This window comes from Sorex fumeus, unplaced genomic scaffold, assembly GCF_029834395.1.
Source record: "Sorex fumeus unplaced genomic scaffold, SorFum_2.1 ptg000011l, whole genome shotgun sequence".
Taxonomy (NCBI): domain Eukaryota; kingdom Metazoa; phylum Chordata; class Mammalia; order Eulipotyphla; family Soricidae; genus Sorex; species Sorex fumeus.
The window spans coordinates 3229977-3251601 of record NW_026606068.1 but is presented as its reverse complement, the minus strand read 5'-3'; the positions used below and the strand labels follow the sequence as shown (position 1 = coordinate 3251601).

The 21625-nt window shown below is 47.2% G+C and overlaps 1 protein-coding gene and 1 pseudogene across 1 annotated transcript; both read left to right on the top strand.

Annotated features, from left to right (window-relative positions):
* Nucleotides 1-2000: 2000 nt before the first annotated feature.
* Nucleotides 2001-2096, top strand: LOC130020405 (uncharacterized; annotated as a pseudogene).
* Nucleotides 2097-14719: 12623 nt separating this feature from the next.
* LOC130020259 (PRAME family member 12-like) lies at nucleotides 14720-19041 on the top strand. Its single transcript, XM_056110873.1, has 3 exons — nucleotides 14720-15027; nucleotides 16704-17270; nucleotides 18423-19041. The coding sequence occupies exons 1-3, from the start codon at nucleotides 14720-14722 to the stop codon at nucleotides 19039-19041; spliced, it is 1494 nt and encodes a 497-aa protein (XP_055966848.1).
* The last annotated feature ends 2584 nt before the right edge of the window (nucleotides 19042-21625 follow it).

Sequence of the window (21625 nt, the reverse complement as noted above, 5' to 3'; positions counted from 1 at the left end):
AAAGCTTTGGTGGTATTGAACCCAGTTCTTCTAGTAGATGGGGGTAAAAATCCACTTTTGAGCCCCAATCCCAGTCAACACAAAGTTGCTGCTTGTTTTGTGCTTTGTGTCTTGAGTCACACCCACCTGTGCTCAGGGCTTATTCCTGACTTTACTCATAGGGGTCATTATTTTTGGTGTTTTGGTCACACCTGGTGGTGTTGCTTATGGGTAACTTCTGGCTCTGCACTTAGGAATTACTCCTGGTGGTGTTTGGGGGACCAAATGGAATGCTGGGGATCGAACCCCAGTCAGCTGTGTGCAAGGCAAACGCCATACCTGCTCTATTATCTCTCGATCTCAGAGGTGCTCGGACCTTATATGATGCTGGAACTAGGACGGGCTGCCGTGCAAGGCAACCCCTTCTTCATCGTACTATCTCTGCAACCCACAGAGCTGTCTTAACGGTGGGACATTTTGATGCTGTTGATAGGAGCAGGATTCCCTCTCGGATAAATCAGGAATTTTGTTTTGGTTGATGTCAAATGAGCAGTTCCCCAGGTCACCCTATGACTGACTGCCCACATGCGTTAAACCCAACCTTTTAGGGAGTGAAGCAATTGGAGAGGGAGGGAACTTGCCCCTCCCTATTATCCCCTTGTGATCGGAATGAGAGTCTGATTCAATCTCCAGATCTGGGGAAAAGGCAAACCCTAAGTCTGAGAATCCACTCTCAGATCCCCATTTCCTATTGGGTGTCAGCAGTTGTGAAGGGTGGGGTAAGACTGGAACAAGCCTACAAAGGCCTCAGCACCACGGAGGAAATGTACCATCCTCAGGTCTCTACTGAAGAACTGAAGTCTGAGCACCGCGCCGAGGCCTCATGGCTCTGCTGGTAAGTCTTCCTCTGGGCTGGGACACCCCATCTTCGCCCCATCTTCGCCCTGTCATGAAATGCATCTCCAGGTGGAGGAAGAGAGCATGTATCTTTTCACGTGATCAGATCAGACTTCATGTTGTCTCTAAAGGCATTTTGACTAAATTCAAACGTGATGTCTTATTTGTGTTCTGGGTTATATCTTTATTTTTAGCTGTTTATTCATATACTGGGGTGCCAGGGATCAAGCGAGACTAGTGTTCTGTCATCTAAGGATGTCTATGCTCCCCGGGTTATATCAATTTTAAATATCCTTATAGAGCTGTTTCTACAAAATTATTGGGGGGGAGGGGCGGAGTAATAGTACATCATGAGGAGGGTGTTTTCCTTGCATGTGGCTGACCCAGGTTCTATTCCTGGCATCCCATATGGTCCTCTGAGCACTGTCAGGAATGATTCCTGAGTGCAGAAATTCAGGAGTAACAGCTGAACACTGCCAGGTGTGCCCACCCTCCTTCCCTTAACCCCCCCCCCCCGCAAAAAAAAAAGAAAGAACTAAAAATCATTTCTGCAATTTGGTTTTCATTCTAATGTGGGGTGGGAGGTGGTCTGGGCCACATGTAACAGTGCTGACAGATTATTCCTAACTGTGGTCAGGAAACAGGTCTAGACGTTAGTATCATGTTTGTAGGTGTTGCGCTCTTCTGTACTATCACTCTGGCCCCTCATTCACATTTAAAATATTTTGTGCTCAAAATATGGTTCCATAGGGCTGGAGCGATAGCACAGTGGTAGGGCATTTGCCTTGCACACAGCCAACATGGCCAATCTGAATTCGATTCCTCTGCTCCTCTCGGAGAGCCCGGCAAGCTACCGAGAGTATCTCGCTCGCACGGCACAGCCTGGCAAGCTACCCGTGGCGTATTCGATATGCCAAACACAGTAACAACAAGTTTCATGATGGAGACGTTACTGGGCCTGCTTGAGCAAATCGATGAACAATGGGAGAACTGTGACCGTGAGACACTGGAGTTTAATGCTCTTACTAGAAACACCTTTTTGGGTAAACATGCAAGATTCTTGAGAGTAAAGTGTCCATTGGAAAGTGAATTTCTTTCCCTTAAGACTTCAAAGTGGTCAGTCTATCGCTTCTCGGCTTTTTGGCTAAGATCAAGTGTAGTATCTGCAAAGAGATACTGCTGAGAAATCCATCACTCTGGGTTTTCATTGCATAATTCCCAAGTTCTGTATGATGTGTGTGTGTTATGTGGATTTTGTTATTGAAGTGGAAAGGTTTGGACTGTGGATTAGTAGAGTAGGTGGGGCCTTTGTCTGTATGTGGCAGGCCCAGGTTCCAGTCCTGGCCTTTCATATACACCCCAAGAGCCCTGCCAACCCCTGAGTGGTGAGTTGGGAGTAAGCCGTGAACACCGTGGGTATGACCCCAATACAAAAACAAAAATAGAGATTTGCAGGTGAGCAATAATGGCACGTATTTTGGCATAACTCCTTAACCATTTCCCTCTAGTGCAAGTGTGGGAACTGAAGATTTGCTGTATCCCAAGATGTGGCACCTCTTTTTAAAATTTTTGGTTTTGAGGCACACCTACAGTGCTCAAGGCAGACTCCTGACTCTACGCTCAGGGATCAATCCTGATCAACAGGACAATTTAGGGTGCTGGGGATCAAACCTGGGTCAGCCATGCACGAGGCAAGTGCCCCATTTGCTCTTCCTACCCCAGATGCCCCTTTTCTGGGGACTGAAATTAATGATCTGAGATTTATTCTCAGAATCATGGCTTCAGCATTCAGGCACCTTCGTCCAGTAGACCTGGGGTATGAGAAAGCAGTAGTGGTAATGGGGTATCCCTGTCACTTTTCCTCATTGGTACTCACTCAACACTTGCTTGGAAGCCTGAGGCAACTCTGGGAACTGGTCACAGAGCAGATAAATGGCTGGAGGTAAGGAGGTGGAGTGAAAGTGACTTAGGCACTTCCCTTTTTTTTCTGTTTGTTTGTTATTTGACCTTTTGGGTCACACCCAGCAATGCTCAGGGGTTACTCCTGGCTCTTCACTCAAGAATTACTCCTAGCAGTGCTCGGGATACCATATGTGATACTGGGATTGAACCTGGGTCGGCCCTGTGTACGACAAACATCCTACTGGCTGTACATCGCTCCAGCCCCCTAGGCACTTCCTTTATTTTTATTTTATTTATCTATTTATTTATTTATTTTTTATTTTAATGAATCACTGTGAGATACAGTTACAGACTTACAAACTTTCCTGATTACATTTCAGTCAAACAATGTTCGAATATCCATCCCTCCACCAGTGCACTTACTTTAACCTAGATTTGATCCCCGAAATTCCATGGGGTCCCATTAGCACTGCCAGGAACGATACCTCAGTGCAGAGCCAGAAGTAACCCCTGAACATCACTGGGTGTGGCCCCCAACGCAAAACAAAACGCCCAAAATGGCTGGTGGTGAGGCGCTTCCTTCTCGCCATAGAAGTGCCCTTGAACTCTGGGTTCCTGCCTTGGGCCTGTTAATATTGGGTGTGGAAAGGCTGATTATTTCTTGGACATTCCCACAGTCGACTTTTCTGAAAAAATGTCATTCTCGGCCCTGTGACCCGCCCAGTCTCCTGCAACTGGCGATGCAGAGTCTGCTGACAGACGAAGCACAAACCATCAACGCTCTGCAGGACCTGCCTGTGGAACTCTTCCCACAGCTGTTCCTGGGGGCCTACACTCGGAGATACAAGGCAGTCTTGAAGGTCTTGGTGCAGGACTGGCCCTTCCGCTGTCTTTCTCTGGGCTTCTTCATTGAGGACTTGTTGACCGAATATTTCAGAATTAATGCTGTGTTGGATGGACTCGATGCTTTGCTCACCCGGAAGGTTCGCCCCAGGTAAGACTGGCCCAAGCTGGGACCTGGAGTGATAGTACGGTGGGGAGGGTGTTTGCCTTGCATGCGGCCAAACCAAGTTCGATCCCCAGCATCCCATGTGGTCCTCTAAGCACCGCCAGGAAGAATTCCTGAGTGCAGAGCCAAGAGTAACCCCTGTGCATCACCTGGTGTGACCCAAAAAGAAAATTTTTAAAAAAATCTAGCCCAAGTAAAGTATGGGACTTTGGGTTTATAGTTGAGGCAGCTACGGACAGCAGAGATGACCAAGTTTGGGTTACTAGATCCTAATGTGGAAGGCTCAGTGATGACCTAAAGCCAATTGCATGAGAGTTTATTCTGAGGCTAGCAACCTGAGAATGTGATGGACTCATGGTTTCAAAGATAAAATCCATCCTCTTCCCAGGTTATGGCCTTATAGAGGGGAAAATAAATGGTTGTTCCAGAGAAGTTAGTCGTGTCTCGATGCTGTTCTAACTGGCATCAGAGGTTAACGGAATCTGGAGGATGATGGTCTAGTACTATGGCCAATCCACCATCCTACTCCTGGGTCTCATGATAACTACCAAGAGTCCATCCAGAGGGCTGCTAATGACTCTTCTCAAGGGGAAGAGGTCACACCGGTGGTGTCGAAACATGAAATGCGTGGAAACATTGTATGATGAACAGCTTTGCAAATCACAATGTTTTCAATAAGAAGAAATTTTTAAAAATTGATAAGGGGAAGTGGAGTGATCTCTGAGTGGGGAGCCAGAATTATAAACCTTCATCCTGTGTGGAACAGGATGGAATCACCAATGTTTGCTTACTTCTATACAGGTGGGTAAAAAAATTCTGATGCCAGTTGGTTAGAGGGAGGTTCACGTTGGGAGATAAAACTATGGGGCTCAAGGAATGTCTGAAAGAGCATCTTTAGTTACCCATAACATCTTCCAGTGACTAATAAGTTTTAGAATTAGTTGTCAGGTAAGATATAATGGAGGAAGATGAGAAAATATAGTGATTGTAAAGAGGACAGAAATAGCTGATGTCTGGGTGTAAAGGCAAAGCAGAGAAGGGAAGTAGTTCTGGCAAAAATGCTACATGGGGGCTGAGAGATAATGTAGTAGGTAAGATGCTTGTCTTGCACAAGTCTGATCCGGGTTCAATTCCCAGCACCACATATGGTTCTCTGAGCACAGAGCAAGGAAGTATCCCTGAGCACAGAGCCATGGGGAAAGCACTAAAGACAGTTGTGACCCCCTTCCTAAAAAAATTCTATACAATGGCATGATCTCTGAGCATCTCCTCCAATGTCCTATTCCCACAGAAGGTGCAAATTGGAAATCCTCGATTTACGTCACAGTCCTCAAAAGTTCTGGAGCCAGTGGTGTGATGTCGAGTTTTGTACCTACTCAAGAATGAAGAGACCAGCCCCAGAGGGAAGTTTAGTGAAGAAGCATCGCTCTGCTTCCTTGGAGGTGCTCCTGGATGTGTTTCTCATGGGAGGTGGCTTGGATGAATTGAGCTTGTGCATCATTGAGTGGGCCAGGACAAGAAAAGATGTTCATCTGTGCTGTCAGAGACTGACTTTTATGGACACATTCATCCCAGTGACGGTCCTGAGTTCCATCCAGCTGGACTGTATTCTGGAAGTCGAAGCACATTTCACGATGCACATGTTCACCTTTGTGGTGTTTGCTCCTCTTCTGGGCCAGATGAGGAGACTGCAGAGACTCCTCCTCACTGTCCTGATTTGTAACCACATCTCCCCGAAGATCCTGAACGGTCAGGACCATCTCGTGTCCCTGTTCTCCTCTCAGCTGTTTAAGCTGCCCCATTTGCGGGAACTCTACCTGGACTCCCCCTTCTTCCTCAAAGGCCAACTGGACCAAGTCCTCAGGTGAGGTTGCGATGTCTGCATAGAAACTGGGAAGCTATCCCAGGTACGAGACTATCAAAGGAGGTTGGTTTGAGCTTTTTCCTGAGGGAATATGAAGGCTCAGGAGAAGTGCTGAGTGAAGAGGGGAGATTCACCTCACCTCACAGCTCTGTGCTGGCCACTGTGGTCAGGAATGAGCCTGGCTCAAGTGCCTGTCTGTGCGGTGGTCTGTGCCCTGGGTCAGGCAGCATTATGTCTGATTGCGGATGATGAGATGGAAAAGAACCTTGTTACTAATAAGGGCTGCTTGGAGTTTGCTGAGTTGGAGAGAATCCGCCATCACTGGAGTTGGTACCAGGCAATCTTGGAGACTTGGCCCAGGATTTTTCTTTCTGATTCTCTCCCAAAATCCATTGTAGCCTACAGGCTTAGTTATCTGAGACAGTGGTTTTCAACTTGTTCTCTTCTCTCTCTCTCTCTTTTTTTTTTTCGCTTTTTGGGTCATATCCGGCGATGCACAGGGGTTACTCCTGGCTCTGCACTCAGGATTACTCCTGGTGGTGCTCAGGGGACCATATGGGATACTGTGGATCGAACCTGGGTTGGCCACATGCAAGGAAAACGCCCTACCACTGTACTATCGCTCCAGCCCCTTGAACTGTTTTCATCTGCAAGCCTGCACTGTCCCAAAAACTGGTGATTGAGTATCAATTTGGGGGTGCGGTGGGGAGTGGGGGTGGGGAGGCACACCTGGCAATCTCAAGTGTTTACTCCTGACAGGGTTCAAGGGACAATATGACATGCCAGGGATTGACTCTGAGTCAGCTACATGCAAGTCCAGCACCTTACAGGCTATACTATCCTCCAGCCTTTGACTACCACTATTATAAGGTCATGTCCCATCTTACCTAGCCTAGTTAAGCATAGTTCATTTTATTATTGTTCGTTTTGGGGTCACATCTTGCTCTATGCTTAGGGCTTACTCCTGGCTCTGTTTAGGGGACCCAAGCAGTGTGGAGGGTGAGTTGCATACAAGGAATCATCTTATCCCCTGTACTACCTGTGGCCCAGAGAATATTTAATTTTATTCCCAGTATCACAATCTATGATGCCAAATTTATTGAGTCACTGTGTCAGGAACTGGTAGTCATCAAGGTCTTGCTTCAGGGGGCTGGGGCGATAGCACAGCGGGGAGGGCGTTTGCCTTGCATGCAGCTGACCCAGGTTCGATTCCCAGCATTCCATATAGTCCCCTGAGCACCACCAGAAGTAAGGAGTAATTCATGAGTGCAAAGCCAACAGTAACCCCTGTGCATCACCGTGCATGACCCTCCCCCTCCAAAAAAAGGGGGGGATCTTGCTTCATCCTTCAAGGACTGAACTATGAGTGCTCTCCTCGTGAAGGGTGAAGTAAGGGAGTTTTAGACTTTGTGGGCTTCACCAGTGACACTCCAAAGATGAAAAGATTGAGACTCAAATGAAAATGGTGTACTTGGGGCAGAGTGCTATAAGGTGGCCAGGATGCCTTTGACCATGAGGACAGGTCTTCTACCATGCATGTTCCCAAGAACTAACTAACTGTTCCTTTCTCCCAGGTGCCTGAGGACCCCTTTGGAGACCTTGTCCCTCATGGAGTGTCCACTTCTAGAGCAAGACTTGACACATCTGTGCCAGTGCCCCAACCTCACCCAACTGAAGGAGTTGAGTCTGAGAGGCACCCCCTTGAGCCTGGTGAGGGAGCCCCTGCACATGCTGCTGGAGAACTGTGCGTCCACCCTGCAGTACCTGGACTTAGGGATATGCGGGCTCCAGGACTCCCACCTGGAGGCCATCCTGCCTGTGCTGAAGCTCTGCTCCCAGCTCAGCATCCTGAACCTTTATGGAAACTGCGTGTCCACGGCCACTCTGGTCCAGATGTTGCGCCACCTGGCCGGGCTACCCCACTTAATGATGGAGGTCTATCCAGCCCCTCAGGAGAGCACACTCCACCAAAGGACCTTTGAGCTGCTCTGTGCAGAGCTGAGGGAGGTTCTCAGGGACTTAGGAAAGCCCAGGTCCTTCCTTCTCAGCACCAAGTCCTGTTCTCGCTGTGGCAAGATTATCTTCCACAACTGTGAACCCATGTTATTCCCTGTCTCCTGCTGCAATTGTCAAATTCTAAAAATTTCATTTCCAAACTGAGAAAGATGAAAGAGCTACCTGGTGTCTATACAGGGACACAGACCTGTGGTGTGAAGGGAAGTTCATGAGACGGTCAAAGCGGGGATGTGTAGTTGGGGGTCTTTGTATCTGTACTGGGGAACAATGGGGTATCCGGGAACTTGTCTCTAGAGTCAGACATAACTTTGGAATTCTTGAGCCATTTCATCATTTGGGCTATATATGAGAGAGTGAGTGTGCTTAATGTAGAACTTTTATTAGAAGGTCAGAAATGAAGGGATGAGGTCTGGGGCTGAGACTCAGCAGAGCACACACCTCATATTGAAGACCAGTGTTCCATCCCAGACAGTACACAAATAAAATGGAACTTTGAAGAACCTCCCTGCCAACCTTGTCTGTTTTCTTTGCCATGGACTCACCTATTAGCCCATACTCCTTGCTGGATGCCAGGTCCTGATGGTCCCAGAGGTGATCCACATGATGTCCCGAGATGACACACTTGCCATGGCCCGAGGCCAGGTCTCAGGACCTCCCACATGGCTCTCTCCTGGGCTTTCCTCTCTGTGCTTCATCTCACCTCTTCTTCTCTGCAGTTCAGGCTTAAAACACACATGGGGGGCTGGAGCGATAGCACAGCAGGTAGGACGTTTGCCTTGCACGTGGCTGACCTGGGCTCGATTCCCAGCATCCCATATGGTCCCCTGAGCAACTCCAGGCGTAATTCCTGAGTGCAGAGTCAGTAGTAACCCCTGAGCATCACCGGGTGTGACCCCAGAAAATAAACACCCACACTTGGAACCTGTTCTAGGTGTCTGGCAGGGCTGTCACTACAGCTAAGAGATAAGAGTCCTGGCCATCAGCATGTCGCCTGCTTCTCCACTTGGTTCCTTGATCCTGTCCTTTGTGCAGGCTCAGGCTTCATAACCCATGCTGTTGGGGGTCCCCACTGCAGGTCAACTGCAATCCTCTCATGAGCAAGTGACTGTCATGTGAGGGGACTGGTCCTGTGTTGGAAACACTGATTGGGATCTCTGAGCTCAGTCCCACTGAAATTCCAAGACAAATAGGACAAGTCACTTCATCTGATCCCATTCATGTCATTTGACCAATAATTCCCTCATCCTAGGGATCCCCACAGGGCATGCCAAACAGGCTCTTTTTTTTTTTTGCACTTTTTGGGGGCGTTGTCACACCTGGCGATGCTCAGGGGTTACTCCTGGCTCTGCGTTAGAAATTAATCCTGGCACAGCTTGGGGGACCATATGGGATGCTGGGGATCGAACCCAGGTTGGCCGCGTGCAAAGCAAACACCCTATGCACTGTGCTATCGGTCCGGCCCAAGAGCTTCCTTTTCCCTCCAAGTAAGTGAGGAGAGGACGCTCACTATGGGAGCTTGTGGAGTCCACACACGTGATTCTTGCTAGGGGCTATGACACTTGTGTACACGGTCAGAGCTCAGTGGCCAGCAGAGGGCTGGGGCCCAAGGACTCAGCTGAGCCCTCTGCGGGATATGCCAAAGGGTCTGCCCGCTCCTCTTTGTCAGGAATCCCAGGTGTGGCTCTGGGGTTCAGGGGCGGGGGAATCTTCCAGGAGGACACAGGAGGAAAAGACAGAGAACTGACAGTGTGGCCTCCCAAGCCAAATAAAGAATTTTTTTTTTCTTTTTGGGTCACACCCAGCAATGCACAGAGGTTACTCTGGGGATCGGAACCCGGGTTGTCTGCACGCAAGGCAAATGCCCTACCCACTCTGCTATTGCTCCAGCCCCAATAAAGAAAATTAAAGTAGTAACTTGAAGAATATTTTACATCTTATGTGCATATTGAAGGCATGTCTCTGTTTACAACAGATATATTTATACATCAAATACACACATACACAAAAACCGTAAAATTTCTATTGATTGATTGATTGATTGATTGATTTCCTTTTTGGGTCACACCTGGCGATTCACAGGGGTTACTCCTCGCTCTGCACTCAGGAGTTACTCCTGGTGGTGCTCAGGGGACCATATGGGATGCTGGGAATCGAACCCAGGTTGGCCGCGTGTAAGGCAAACACACTACCCGCTATACTATCTCTCCAGCCCCAAAAACCCCTAAAACTTTTTAAGTATTCATGTGAAGTTGAATGTTCTCAAATAAATGCACTTGTATTTTCACAATGGTTTCTTTTTCACTTGTTTGTTTTGGTTTTGGGGCCATGCTCAGTGGTGCTCAGGGCTTACTCCTGGCTCTGCACTCAGGGATCACTCCTCATGACTTTGAAGGACCATATGGGATGCCAGGGATCAAACCCGTGTCAGCCATGTGCAAGGAAAGCATCCTCCCCACTGTACTATTGCTTCAGTCCCAGCAGTGTGGAGGGGTGATTTCTTCTGAGATAAGTGCTCTCCTTCCCTTAAATTCAGTACCTGGGGGTTGGAGCAATAGTATAGTGGGTAGGGCGTTTGCCTTGCATGCGGCTGACCCGGATTCTATCCCCAGCACCCCATATGGTCCCCTGAGCACCGCCAGGAATAATTCCTGAATGCAGAGTCAGGAGTAACTCCTGTGCATTGCCAGGTGTGACTCAAAAAGAAAAAAAAATCAGTACCTTGCCTGTTGTACTATCACTCTGGCCGCAGCAGTGAATCTTGCCACTAACAGGAGACAATTACAGAGACAAAAAGAGAATTACATTTTCTAATATGTTTCAGTGTAAAAGGCTGGCTAGATGGTATGGGGGTAAGATGCTTGCCTTGCATATGGTGAGCCCTAATTTGATTCTTTGCACTGTCTATGGTTCCCTGAGCACAAAGCCAGGAGTAACTCCTGAGCATAGTGGGATATAGCCTAAAAGGAAGGAAAAAAATGAAGAGAAATTGAGCCAAAGAAAACTTATTAGACATTTTTTTTTCTTTTTGGGTACCCTGTGATGCACAGGGGTTACTCCTGGCTTTGCACTCAGGAATTACTCCTGGCGGTGCTCAGAATTGAGCATATGGGATTCTGTAATCGAGCCCAGGTCAGCTGTGTGCAAGGCAAATGCTCTACCTGCTGTGCTATCGCTCCAGCCCCAGACATTGTTTTTCTTGCTCACCTTTTCTTTGGAGCCTAAAGATAAGACCTCAGTTTACCCTTGCCCCCAAGTCTAATCCTCACTTGATTTAGGTTTGTAGTAAATATGGGAGTGTCTTTCAGGGACCGACACGAAGGATTTTTTGTTCATATTTATTTGCTCTTGGGACACACCAGCAGTGCTTAGAAGCTTCCCCTGGCTCTACTCTCAGTGGTCACTCTCTGTGGTGCTCAGGGTAGCAGGCGTAGTCAGAGATAAAACCTCCTGCGGCTGGTTTCTTTCTCTTCCTTTCTTTCTTTCTTTCTTTCTTTCTTTCTTTCTTTCTTTCTTTCTTCCTTCCTTCCTTCCTTCCTTCCTTCCTCTCTCTCTTTCTTTCTCTCTCTTTCTCTTTCTTTCTTTCTTTCTTTCTTTCTTTCTTTCTTTCTTTCTTTCTTTCTTTCTTTCTCTCTTTCCACCAAGTTACAGACTTACAGACTTTTATGATTATGTTTCAGTCATACAATGATCGAGTACCCATCCCTCCACCAGTGTCCATTCTCCACCACCAATGTTCCCAGTACCCCTCCCGCCACCCCTCTCCGTCCCCTCCCTGCCTCTGTGGCAGGCACATTCCTCTTACTCTCTCTCCTTTTGGGTGTTATGGTTTGCAATACGGGTACTAAGTGGCCATCATGTTCCATCACATACTTTCTGGGGGACTGAGGTACATGCTAGGACCAATTACTCCCATCATATTTTCATGGATTGTTTTCTTTTTTTATTTATTATTATTTTTTTATTTTATTAAAATTTTTTTGAATAGCGAGACATCATGAGGTACAGTTGCAGACTTACAAATTTTTGTGCTTGGGTTTCAATTATACAATGATCAAATACCCATCCCTCCACCGGTGCCCATTTCCCACCACCACGGATCCCAGTATCCCTCCCACCCCCATCCCCCCCCCATCCCACCCTGCCTCTGTGGCAGGGCATTCCCTCCTGTTCTCTCTCTCTTATTGGGTGTAGTGGTTTGCAAAAGAGGCAATGGGTGACAATCATGTTTAGTCTATAGTCTACTTTCCGCATGCTTCTCCCATCCTGGGAGGATCCTCCCAACACCTTTATTTGGTGTTCCCTTCTTTATCTGAGCTCCCTTTTCTCCTAGTATGTGTGGTTGGCCTCCAAGCCATGGAGTAAAATTTCTGGTACTAATCCTGGCCGGGCTGGAGCGATAGCACAGCGGGTAGGGCGTTCGCCTTACAAGCGGCCAACATGGCCGACCCGAGTTTGATTCCTCTGCCCCTCTCGGAGAGCCCGGCAAGCTACCGAGAGTATTCGATATGCCAGACACAGTAACAACAAAGTCTCCAATGGAGACGTTACTGGGCCCGCTCGAGCAAATCGACGATCAACGGGAGGGCCTTTACCTTTACCTTAATCCTGGCCATTCTTGGGTGTTAGTCTCCTATTTTGTTACTTTATGTTCCCCAGATGAATGCAATCTTTCTATGTCTAATGGATTGTTTTCTTGGCTAGTATCGGGAAGATTTGGATTTTTCCTTGCATCACCCAGTGCTGTCACTCCCTCGATTTGTAAACTTACGAGTGAAGCAGCAAATAGATCTTTAGTTACCCCGCCTTCATTATTTCTCTTGCTGCCTGGATATTTGATCCGATCAATGGGCCTGAACGAAAGAAAATACTAATTTGAATAATCTGATGGGATAATGTATCCACCCAACTCTCCTTCCTTCCTATTGGAGGAAAATATGCATAAAGTAGAAGGTGGGTTTCGAACCCTTGCTAAAAGCTGCCGGGTCCAAAGAGGAGAGGCACAAACTTCTAGCTCCTGAGTCTTCCAGGACACCCGAGAATTTCCCAACCTTCACAACTGGTAAGTTTCTCCTCTCAGCAGAGGATTTTCTCCTTAAACTGAAGGCACTCCCCCTTAAACCTGCATTCTGGAATGGGGTGATAGGCACCCATTTTCCTGTGTTTTTTTTTTCTAATCTTTTTTAGGCAGATGAATTTCAGCCTTGGCTTTTGCTCCTAAGCACAATCTTGTGTTTACCCCTAAACACTCTGATTTGTATGTTGGGCTATTTCACTTTTAAATATCTAGTGAAAGCAGAAAGTTTTAAATGAACAGCATTCAAGTTCTTGGGGTTTTATGTCTTGGAATTTTACTTGTTCTTTTGTGTTGATTAGTCTTTGTTTTGTTTTGTTAAGCATAGGGGTGCTCAGGGTTTACTCCTGTCTCTGTGCTCAGGGACCACTTCTGGTGGGCTCGGGGGACCCTCTGGGGTGCCAGATATTGAACCTGGGTCGGTCGCGTGCAAGACAAGCTCCCTACCCGCTGTACTATCCTCCAACCCCTTTGTTTGCATTTTAAATATTTTATCTATAGTATTTAAATATTTAATCTATAGTTTAAATATGAAATATTAAATATGGGCTGGAGCGATAGCACAGCGGGTAGGGCGTTCGCCTTACAAGCGGCCAACATGGCCGACCCGAGTTCGATTCCTCTGCCCCTTTCTGAGAGCCCGGCAAGCTACCGAGAGTATTGGATATGCCAGACACAGTAACAACAAAGTCTCCAATGGAGACGTTACTGGGCCCGCTCGAGCAAATTGAGCAATCTATAGTTTGTAGGCTCATAGTTAAAGGTTTGTGATTTTTCTCAAGACTTTTTTATACAAAAGTTTACATTGAGGAAATATGGTAGAGGATAGTTTGTGTTTTGAATGTGAATAATCTCTTGCCCCGAGCTCCTTTTTTATTTTGTTTTTGTTTGGGTGTCACACCCAGCAGGGTTTACTCCTGGCTGTGCTTGGGGATTTTCCTGGTGGGGCTCTGAGGACCATGTGGGGTGCCAGGGATTATAAAGTGGACAGTGCAAGACAAATGTTCTCTCTGCTCCACTACCGCTTCTGCTCTTGCCCTAAACCGATGCTTCAAGTCTAATATTAATATATGTGAAGAGATAGAGCTTAGAAATCTCAACACATCTCAGTGTTCGCCACATCTGTCAGATTTTCTGCGTTGCTTCCTTTGGATTCTCCAGATTCGTATTTCAATGTGGAAGGTAAAAGACTTCTCAAAGGTCTTTCAATCCACCCATTTCCTCTTCCCTTTCTGGGTTTTTCTGATCTTTCCCAGTTGGTTGAACTAGGAAGCAAAGCTTTGCTGGGTCACAGGATCCTGGGTCCCATTATTTTGCTCTGAAAAAAAGGCCCTGCAAGGGGCTAGGGTAATAGCACAGCGGGGAGGGCGTTTGCCTTGCACGTGGCCGACCCTGGTTTGATTCCCAACATCCTATATAGTCACCTGAGCACCACCAGGAGTAATTCCTGAGTGCAGAGCCAGGAGTAACCCCTGAGCATCGCTGGGTATGACCCAAAAAGAAAAAAAAAAAGGCCCTGCAATTCCTCTAAAGGGTGCATCAGTTTCCCTTCCTGTCTTCCCCCCTAAGAGTAATAGGAACTCAGCCAACAACAGGAAGATTTTACAGATGGATCGTGGATGTCCTTCCTCCCTGGTGTTACTGGGAGGCTTGTCCTGCAGTCTAGAGGCCTGTGTGGGACTGGGCTCACTGGAGATCCTTTCCACACAGCCAGGGAAGTGACAAGGCATGAGGGAGTTCCTTTGACCAAGGCAGGGGGATATAGGCTGAGTTAGCTCAGGCTTGGCTTGCAAAAGACCCCAGATGCAGGGCTGAAATGATAGTACAGTGGGCAGGTGCTTGTGGCCAACCTAGGTTTGATCCCCAGCATCGACATGGTACCCTGAGCGCAGAGCAAGGAGTAAGCACTGAGCATGTGGCCCCTAACGTAACAAACCAAAAAGTGACACCAGATGCCTGGATGTTTCCAAAGGTTTCCATGATGCATAGACACAGGACATGGACCTGGAATCCAAGCTCTCTCCAGGACTTGGCACGACGGTGCCTGCTGAAGGATGCTGAGATGTCCATCACTGACCTGGAAGACATCCCCACAGAGCTCTTCCCATATCTGCTGCTGGATGCAGTCTCTTTCCGGTCTCTTAAGACTCTGAAGGGCTTAGTACTGACCTGGCCCTTTCCTGTTTTACCCTTGGGGATTTATATACAACAATCCAACTCTGTGACCGCTTATTTTAAAGCACTTATGGATGGACTTGATGCTCTACTTGCCCAGAAGGTTCGACACAGGTAAGACTGAATCAGGTAACCTGAAAGAATCATAGTTTGTGGGTTGACTGGGTCAGGGTAGTAAGACTGGACCTCTCTGATGCCAATGTAGAGCACAGACCACTCTGCCAGAGGTGAACACACGCTGAGAGAAGCCTTCCAGGAGTTTCTAGAAAGCTTAGGAGGTGTCTGAAAGAATCTGTGCTTGCCCAGCCCCACTGACATGGGATGGAGATGGAGATGGAGTCAGAGGGAGGAAGTGGGTGGGGAAAACTTGAGGTGTGAGTTCAAAAAGTTGGACACAGTGAATGCGTTAGGTGGCCGAGAGCCACCTCCCCAGGCGGGCCAAAGGCGACAGGCAAATCAAGGAATGGGGCCGTGGGGAATAGAGGCACAGGGGTCACAGGCTGGTTGGTAATTGGGACTGTTCATTTCTCCTCTTCTTTTTCTTTCTCCTCCTCTTCTCCTCTGGCGTAGTTATTTCTCCTTTCCTCATCCTTACAGCATAGTTATATAGAAACGTGAAGAGTGGGGCACACATAAGTGGGGGTGAACATTATGATAACAATAGCACTGTAGCACTGTTCCGTTGTTCATTTGCTCAAGCGGGTACCAATAACGTCTCCATTGTGAGACTTGTTACTGATTTTGGCATATCAAATCTGCCACAGGTAGCTTGCCAGGCTCTGCCGTGTGGGCGGGATACTCTCGGTAGCTTGCTGAGCTCTCTGAGAGGGACAGAGGAATTGAACCCGGGTCAGCCGCGTGCAAGGCAAACACCCTACCCACTGTGCTATTGCTCCAGCCCATCATAACAATAAACAGATGTAAAGCCTTTCCTTCCAGGGAAGTTCTTCAAGGAGATGAACTTAAGGACTAAAATCTCATCTGGGGGTTCAGCACTCTAGGAGATCCACCCAGAATTCCATCTAAAGGGCATATTACTTTCTTCTTTCCTTAGCTACTAATTCATTGAAACGATCATATTGAATACTAATATTTCTAGTCATTTTGTATGAACACAATAAGAGATGTACTGAGCTTTAAAGAGTGGTTCTTCTTGGAGACATCTTGCTATATGTCCCAGCTACAGTCCTCAGGCCAGCTTTGTCTTTCCTAACCCAACAATGTCCTTATTCAGTTACTTCTTTTTGGGACATGACAGAGTGTGTTCCATGACCAGGCTTTTCATATTGTTCTTAGCTTGCCCCTTTTCGACGCCAGTGTAGTTTACAATTTGCCCTGGGTCCATCCTTGTCCCTTGCCAGAACCTCTTTTGGGGGATGTTAGGAAGTAAGGGCAATTGAGACTTAAGTCAAGTAAATATGATAGTTACCCAGGAGTAAATATTATTCGGAGTCCATTAACTCTATGTTACGAAAGCATAGCACTAATTGTGCTCCCGTATCTATACAAAAGCATTGCTAAACTATGCAAAGGACAAAAGGAAAGAGGAAAGCAATATAGGACTATTATGACTGCCTGATGGAATTGGGTCTGCCTCAGGAGCACTGTTGAGGGAGTAACTCAATAAACCTAAGCTCCCTGCAGGAGGAGCAAGGACAAACCAATGTTATACAATATCTGAGGAATGTAATATGAAAGAGGTGAAGGGAACTAGTTCTGGCACCAAGAAGAACCTGGTTGTCTGAGAGTAGAAACTTCAAACATGTTCCCAATGTTCCATTGCCCAACAGGCGGTGCAAGCTGCAAGTGGTGGATTTTCGTCCCATCAGTGAGAAATTCTGGCATCGCTGGTGTGGGACCCCTATCCAGAGCAGCGCTTACGGGAAAGAACCTGTGGACCATGGGAATCCAAGAAAGCACACCTCTGCTTCCTTGGAGATGGTCTTAGACATTACTTTTGGCTTTGCTGCCCTCACTGAACAAATAACCTACATCCTTAACTGGGCGAGGGAAAGGAAAGGGGTTCACCTGTGCTGTAAGAAAATTACCTTTTATGAAGAGCCCATGCCCTCTTTGCTACTGAGCGGGATTACAGCGGCGTGCGTACAGGAGATGGCAGTGTTTTTCACCTGGACGTCGCGCACCATGGGATGGTTTGCTCCTTTCACACTTATTCTGGGCTGTATGAGCAATCTGCAGGGACTCCACTTCATCACCAGGCACGGACCCCAGGAGCTGCAGGAGCAGGAACAGTATGGATCCCTGCTGGCCGCTCAGCTGCCCAGGTTGCAGAGACTGCGGGAGCTTCGTGTGGAGTGTCCCTTCTTCCTCAGGGGTCACGTGGGCCAGATTCTCAGGTGAGGCATGCAGACTGCATGGTGGCTTCGCACAGGAGCCCCCAAGTAGGAGCTATGTGGGGAGAGTGGTTTGGGAATGCTCCGGAGGCAGAGGCATAAGATGATTTGGGAGGGGGCAGGAGCGATCGCACAGTGGATAGGGCATTTGCCTTGCACGCGGCCAACTGGGGTTCGATTCCTAGCATCCCATATGGTCCCTCAAACACCACCAGGAGTGATTCCTGAGTGCAGCACCAGGAGGAACCCCTGTGCATCACCAGGTGTGACCCCCCCAAAAAAAACGATGATTTGGGAGAACTAAGGAAAACGAACCACCCCCCCGCCCAGCTGAAGTGAGCACTTCCAAAGGGCTGTATTCCGCTGTGTTCGAGAATGAGCCGGACTCATTGTTGGGAATGTTTGAGTCATGCATGAGGATGTGGGAGAGGAGTGACAAGGATGCGCTGATGGAGGTTGGCCGCGTGGCATGACACCTTTGTGAGGCTCCTCACACAGGGTCTGTGCCATCTTGGGCTTTGAGCAGGATTCTTCTCTGCTCTTTCTCATGCCAGCCTCTCTCGATTTTGAGTGTGAATGATCTAAGTCAAGGTTTTCTACCTTTACATCACCAAAACACTAACACAGACCAGAATTAAAATTCATTACTTAGGGGGAGCGGAGTGATAGTATAGCAGGGAGGGCGTGCCATGTTCAAGGCAGGTTCAATCCCTGGCATCCCATATAGTCCCCCAAGCACCGCCAGGAGTAATTCCTGAGTCCAGAGCCAGGAGCAACCCCTGAGCATCATTGGGTGTGACCCAGAAAGAAAAAGAAAAATTCATTGCTTAGACCAGTCTAAACAAATTTGATTGGTATAGCGTTTTGGTTCTGTCTCCCATTATTCTAGTCTAGGATGCCCGCATTGATTGGGAGACTCAGGCCAACTCAAAAACTTGACCAATTGCACACTCTTGAAAGTGAAAAGGCTCAGCTTCCAGTGAGACTGAGGTGCCCGGGTTTCACCTTCATTCAGATGATGGTCAAAATCCCTTTGACCTTGGGGAGGTCAGTCTGCTCATCTCTTTGGGGGTGCATCTTCCTCTTGAGGTACATCTACATGCACGATCCTATTCCACGATCCTATTCCTCAGAGCTAACTTCCTCTTTCCCCAGGTGCCTGACCAGGTCTCTGGAGACTTTGTGCATCACAGAATGTCCACTCCCAGAGCCAGACTTGACAGATCTGTTCCAGTGCCCCAACCTCACCCAGCTGAAGGAGCTGTGTCTGCGAGGCATCCCGCTGTGCTCTGTTGGGGAGTCCCTCCCAGTTCTGCTGGAGAACTGTGTGTCCACCCTGCAGGACGTGGACTTAGGGGTGTGCGGGCTCCTGGACACCCACCTGGAGGTCCTTCTGCCTGTGCTGAAACTCTGCTCCCAGCTCAGGGTCCTGAATCTTCGTGGGAACCGCATGTCCATGGGCACCCTGGTCCTGATGCTGCAGCACCTGGCCGGGCTGCCCCACTTAATGCTCGAGGTCTATCCAGCCCCACAGGAGAGCTACAGTGCTCCGAACGTCCTCCACCAAAGGACTTTTGAGCTGCTTTGTGCAGAGCTGACAGAGGTTCTCAGCGACCTTGGAAAGCCCAGGAAGATTTCTATCATCACCCACTACTCGTGTCTTCTCTGTGGCCTGAAGTTCATCTATAACTCCGAGCCCTTTATAAAGGGAGGATATGCACCTGAATGTTTTGTCAAACATATTTCATTTGGGTTGACAGAAATGAACCAATAAATCTGCATCCTAAAAGGAACCAGACCCCGGGGTCTGATGTGGATTCAGGGTTAGAAAAGGGAGGGGCTATCTGGGGAACCTTGACCAGGCTAGCTACCTTTGTCCTCCAGATGCAATTTTTTTTGTTTGTTATTTTTGGGGCTGCCCCTGGTTGTGCTCAGGGATCCCTCCTGGCAGTGCTCAAGGGGCTATCTGCAGTGCCAGGGATGAAACCTGGGGGACATGGAAGACAAGTGCTTTACCCACTTTACTCTCTATCTGTCCCCAAAGGGATAGATTTTAAAGATAAATGAAATTCTGGCTGTCAACCCACGTTTCTAAGAATAAATGGCTGAATAAAAAGACTGGTATGCATACTCCATGAAATTGTGTTCAGCGTAAATAAAAAATACTAAATCGTGATTTGCCTCCACATGGATAGAAGAAGACGGTATTGAGGAAAGTCAGTGAGGAGAGGTATATCTCTTAAGATTGGGAATAACAAGTGGTCAAAGCCAACAGACTCTCTGACTCTGATACGCAACTAGACATTTTTAGAAAAATTTCATTTTGTCTTCCTAAAAACACTGCCCTATGTGGTATTGATCTTGAATATTTTTCCCCAATTAAATGCAAATTGTTTTTTCATCTTGTTCTAGTATTTCAAAAACAAAAGGTTCTACATTTCCAGCTGCCTATTTATATAGTTTAGGTAGTTAGGGGCTTTCACCAATCCTGTGGTAATAAACACCTTTGTTGAATCCTATATACAACATGGTATCTCAGTGTTGTCAACCTGGAGTTAACTTCACAACTCCTCATTCATACATGTCATCCTTTTCTGCAAAATCATTTTTGTCTAATTATGAAGAGTTTTCCATTCTTTTTCTTTTCAGTTTTTTTGGGGGGGCCTACCCTCAGGATGCTTGGGGAAAACTCATTGTTTAGAGATCACTCTGGGGATGCTCAGAAAATCAGGGATCAAAGATCAGGGATCAAAACAGTACAGGGATCAAAGCCAGGCCTCCAAGAATACAAAGCAAGTACTCAACTCTTTGAGTTTGTAGTGGAAAAATTTAAAGGCAGAAGTGGGGAAACTAGAGGCCAGGAGTAATCCCTGAGCATCAATAGATGTGGCCAAAAAACAAAACAAAAATGCTCAGACTAATCCAAAGAAGAAAGATTCTCTTTTCTGAACAAAATTCTGTAGACTCTATAGGCAAATTGAATTGCTATAGGAAATTTATAGTCAATATAGTTTCAAAATTCTGCATCACATGAATTTCTTTATTTCTACTTAATTTCCCCTCTATTTCAGTTTTTATATTTACAGAAAGGGATTTTGGCTTGTCTTGTTTATGTAGGTCCTGTAGTGCTTGCCTCAAAGCCTCAACGTTAAATTTATATTCTTGGGCAGGTTAGGACTTTGGGAGTAGGGTTATTGAGTAGCATCAGAAAATTTATTTCTAACTTGAATACACATTTCCGTAGGCATAATTCTCTTGATACAGTGTGCTATGAAAGTAAGTGTCTAGGCCATGAACTAGCACTAAAGAAAAAATACATTTAAGTAGATGCAAGGGAATCTAATCCTTTAAAAAAATATTTTATCAAGAATATTAATCACAGGTCAGGGAGACAACTTGAAGGGTTGGACCTGGGTGTGATCACCTGTACCTCATGGTCCCCCATACACAACTTGTTCTCCCAAGCACCACAGTATCCTGTGAATCTTCCATCTTCCAATCTGCTGTTCTTGCCAAGAAAGCTCTATCTTGACTCATCACTGTGTCTCCCAATTAATGGGCACTTGGAGCAATGGAATCAAATCTTCACAGATACAAATACGGTGGGAAAGAGTCCCGTGGTGCCCCTTCTTGGCTGCTGACTGTGGGGTCTAGGCAGCACTGTATCCTCAGACCTTCTAATCTGTTGGTTGGGTTTCTTGGTTCTTTTGAGGGAGCCACACCGGCAGTCTTCAGGGTCACTTCCATCTCGGGGCTCAGGGGATTCGGCAGTGCTGAGGATTGAACACAGGGCTTCTGCATGCAAAGAAAAGAGTCAGCCTTTTAACTCTCTCCTTGACCTGGTCATTCTGTGAGGCTGCTCCTCCCGTCTCTCCCCTTCGCTGCTTTAAAACACCTGACTCCAATGTGGTGAGAGATAGAACAGGAAGTAAGGAACTTGCCTTGCACACAGCTGGCCTGCGTTCAACCCCCACCCAGAATGCCTTAGGAGTGGCTTTTGAGTAAATAAGAATTTAGGAGTAAGTAACCCCTGAGTACAGCGGGGTGTGGCCCCCAAACAAAAACAAAACAAAACACACACACAAAAACACACTTTTCTCTTCTCTTCTCACTGGGATTTGGCTTTTATTTCTAACCATCTTCTCCCCTTTTTCCTTAGTTAGCTAAGGACTTGTCAGTTCTTGACGTTTTTTCAAAAATTAATTTTAAATTTTATTATTTTTTTTTTTGTTTGTTTTTTCTTTCTGGGTCACACCCAGTGACGCTCAGGGGTTACTCCTGGCTCTGAACTCAGGAATTACTCCTGGCGGTGCTTGGGGTACCCTATGGGATGTTGGGGATTGAAAGCGAGTCGGCCG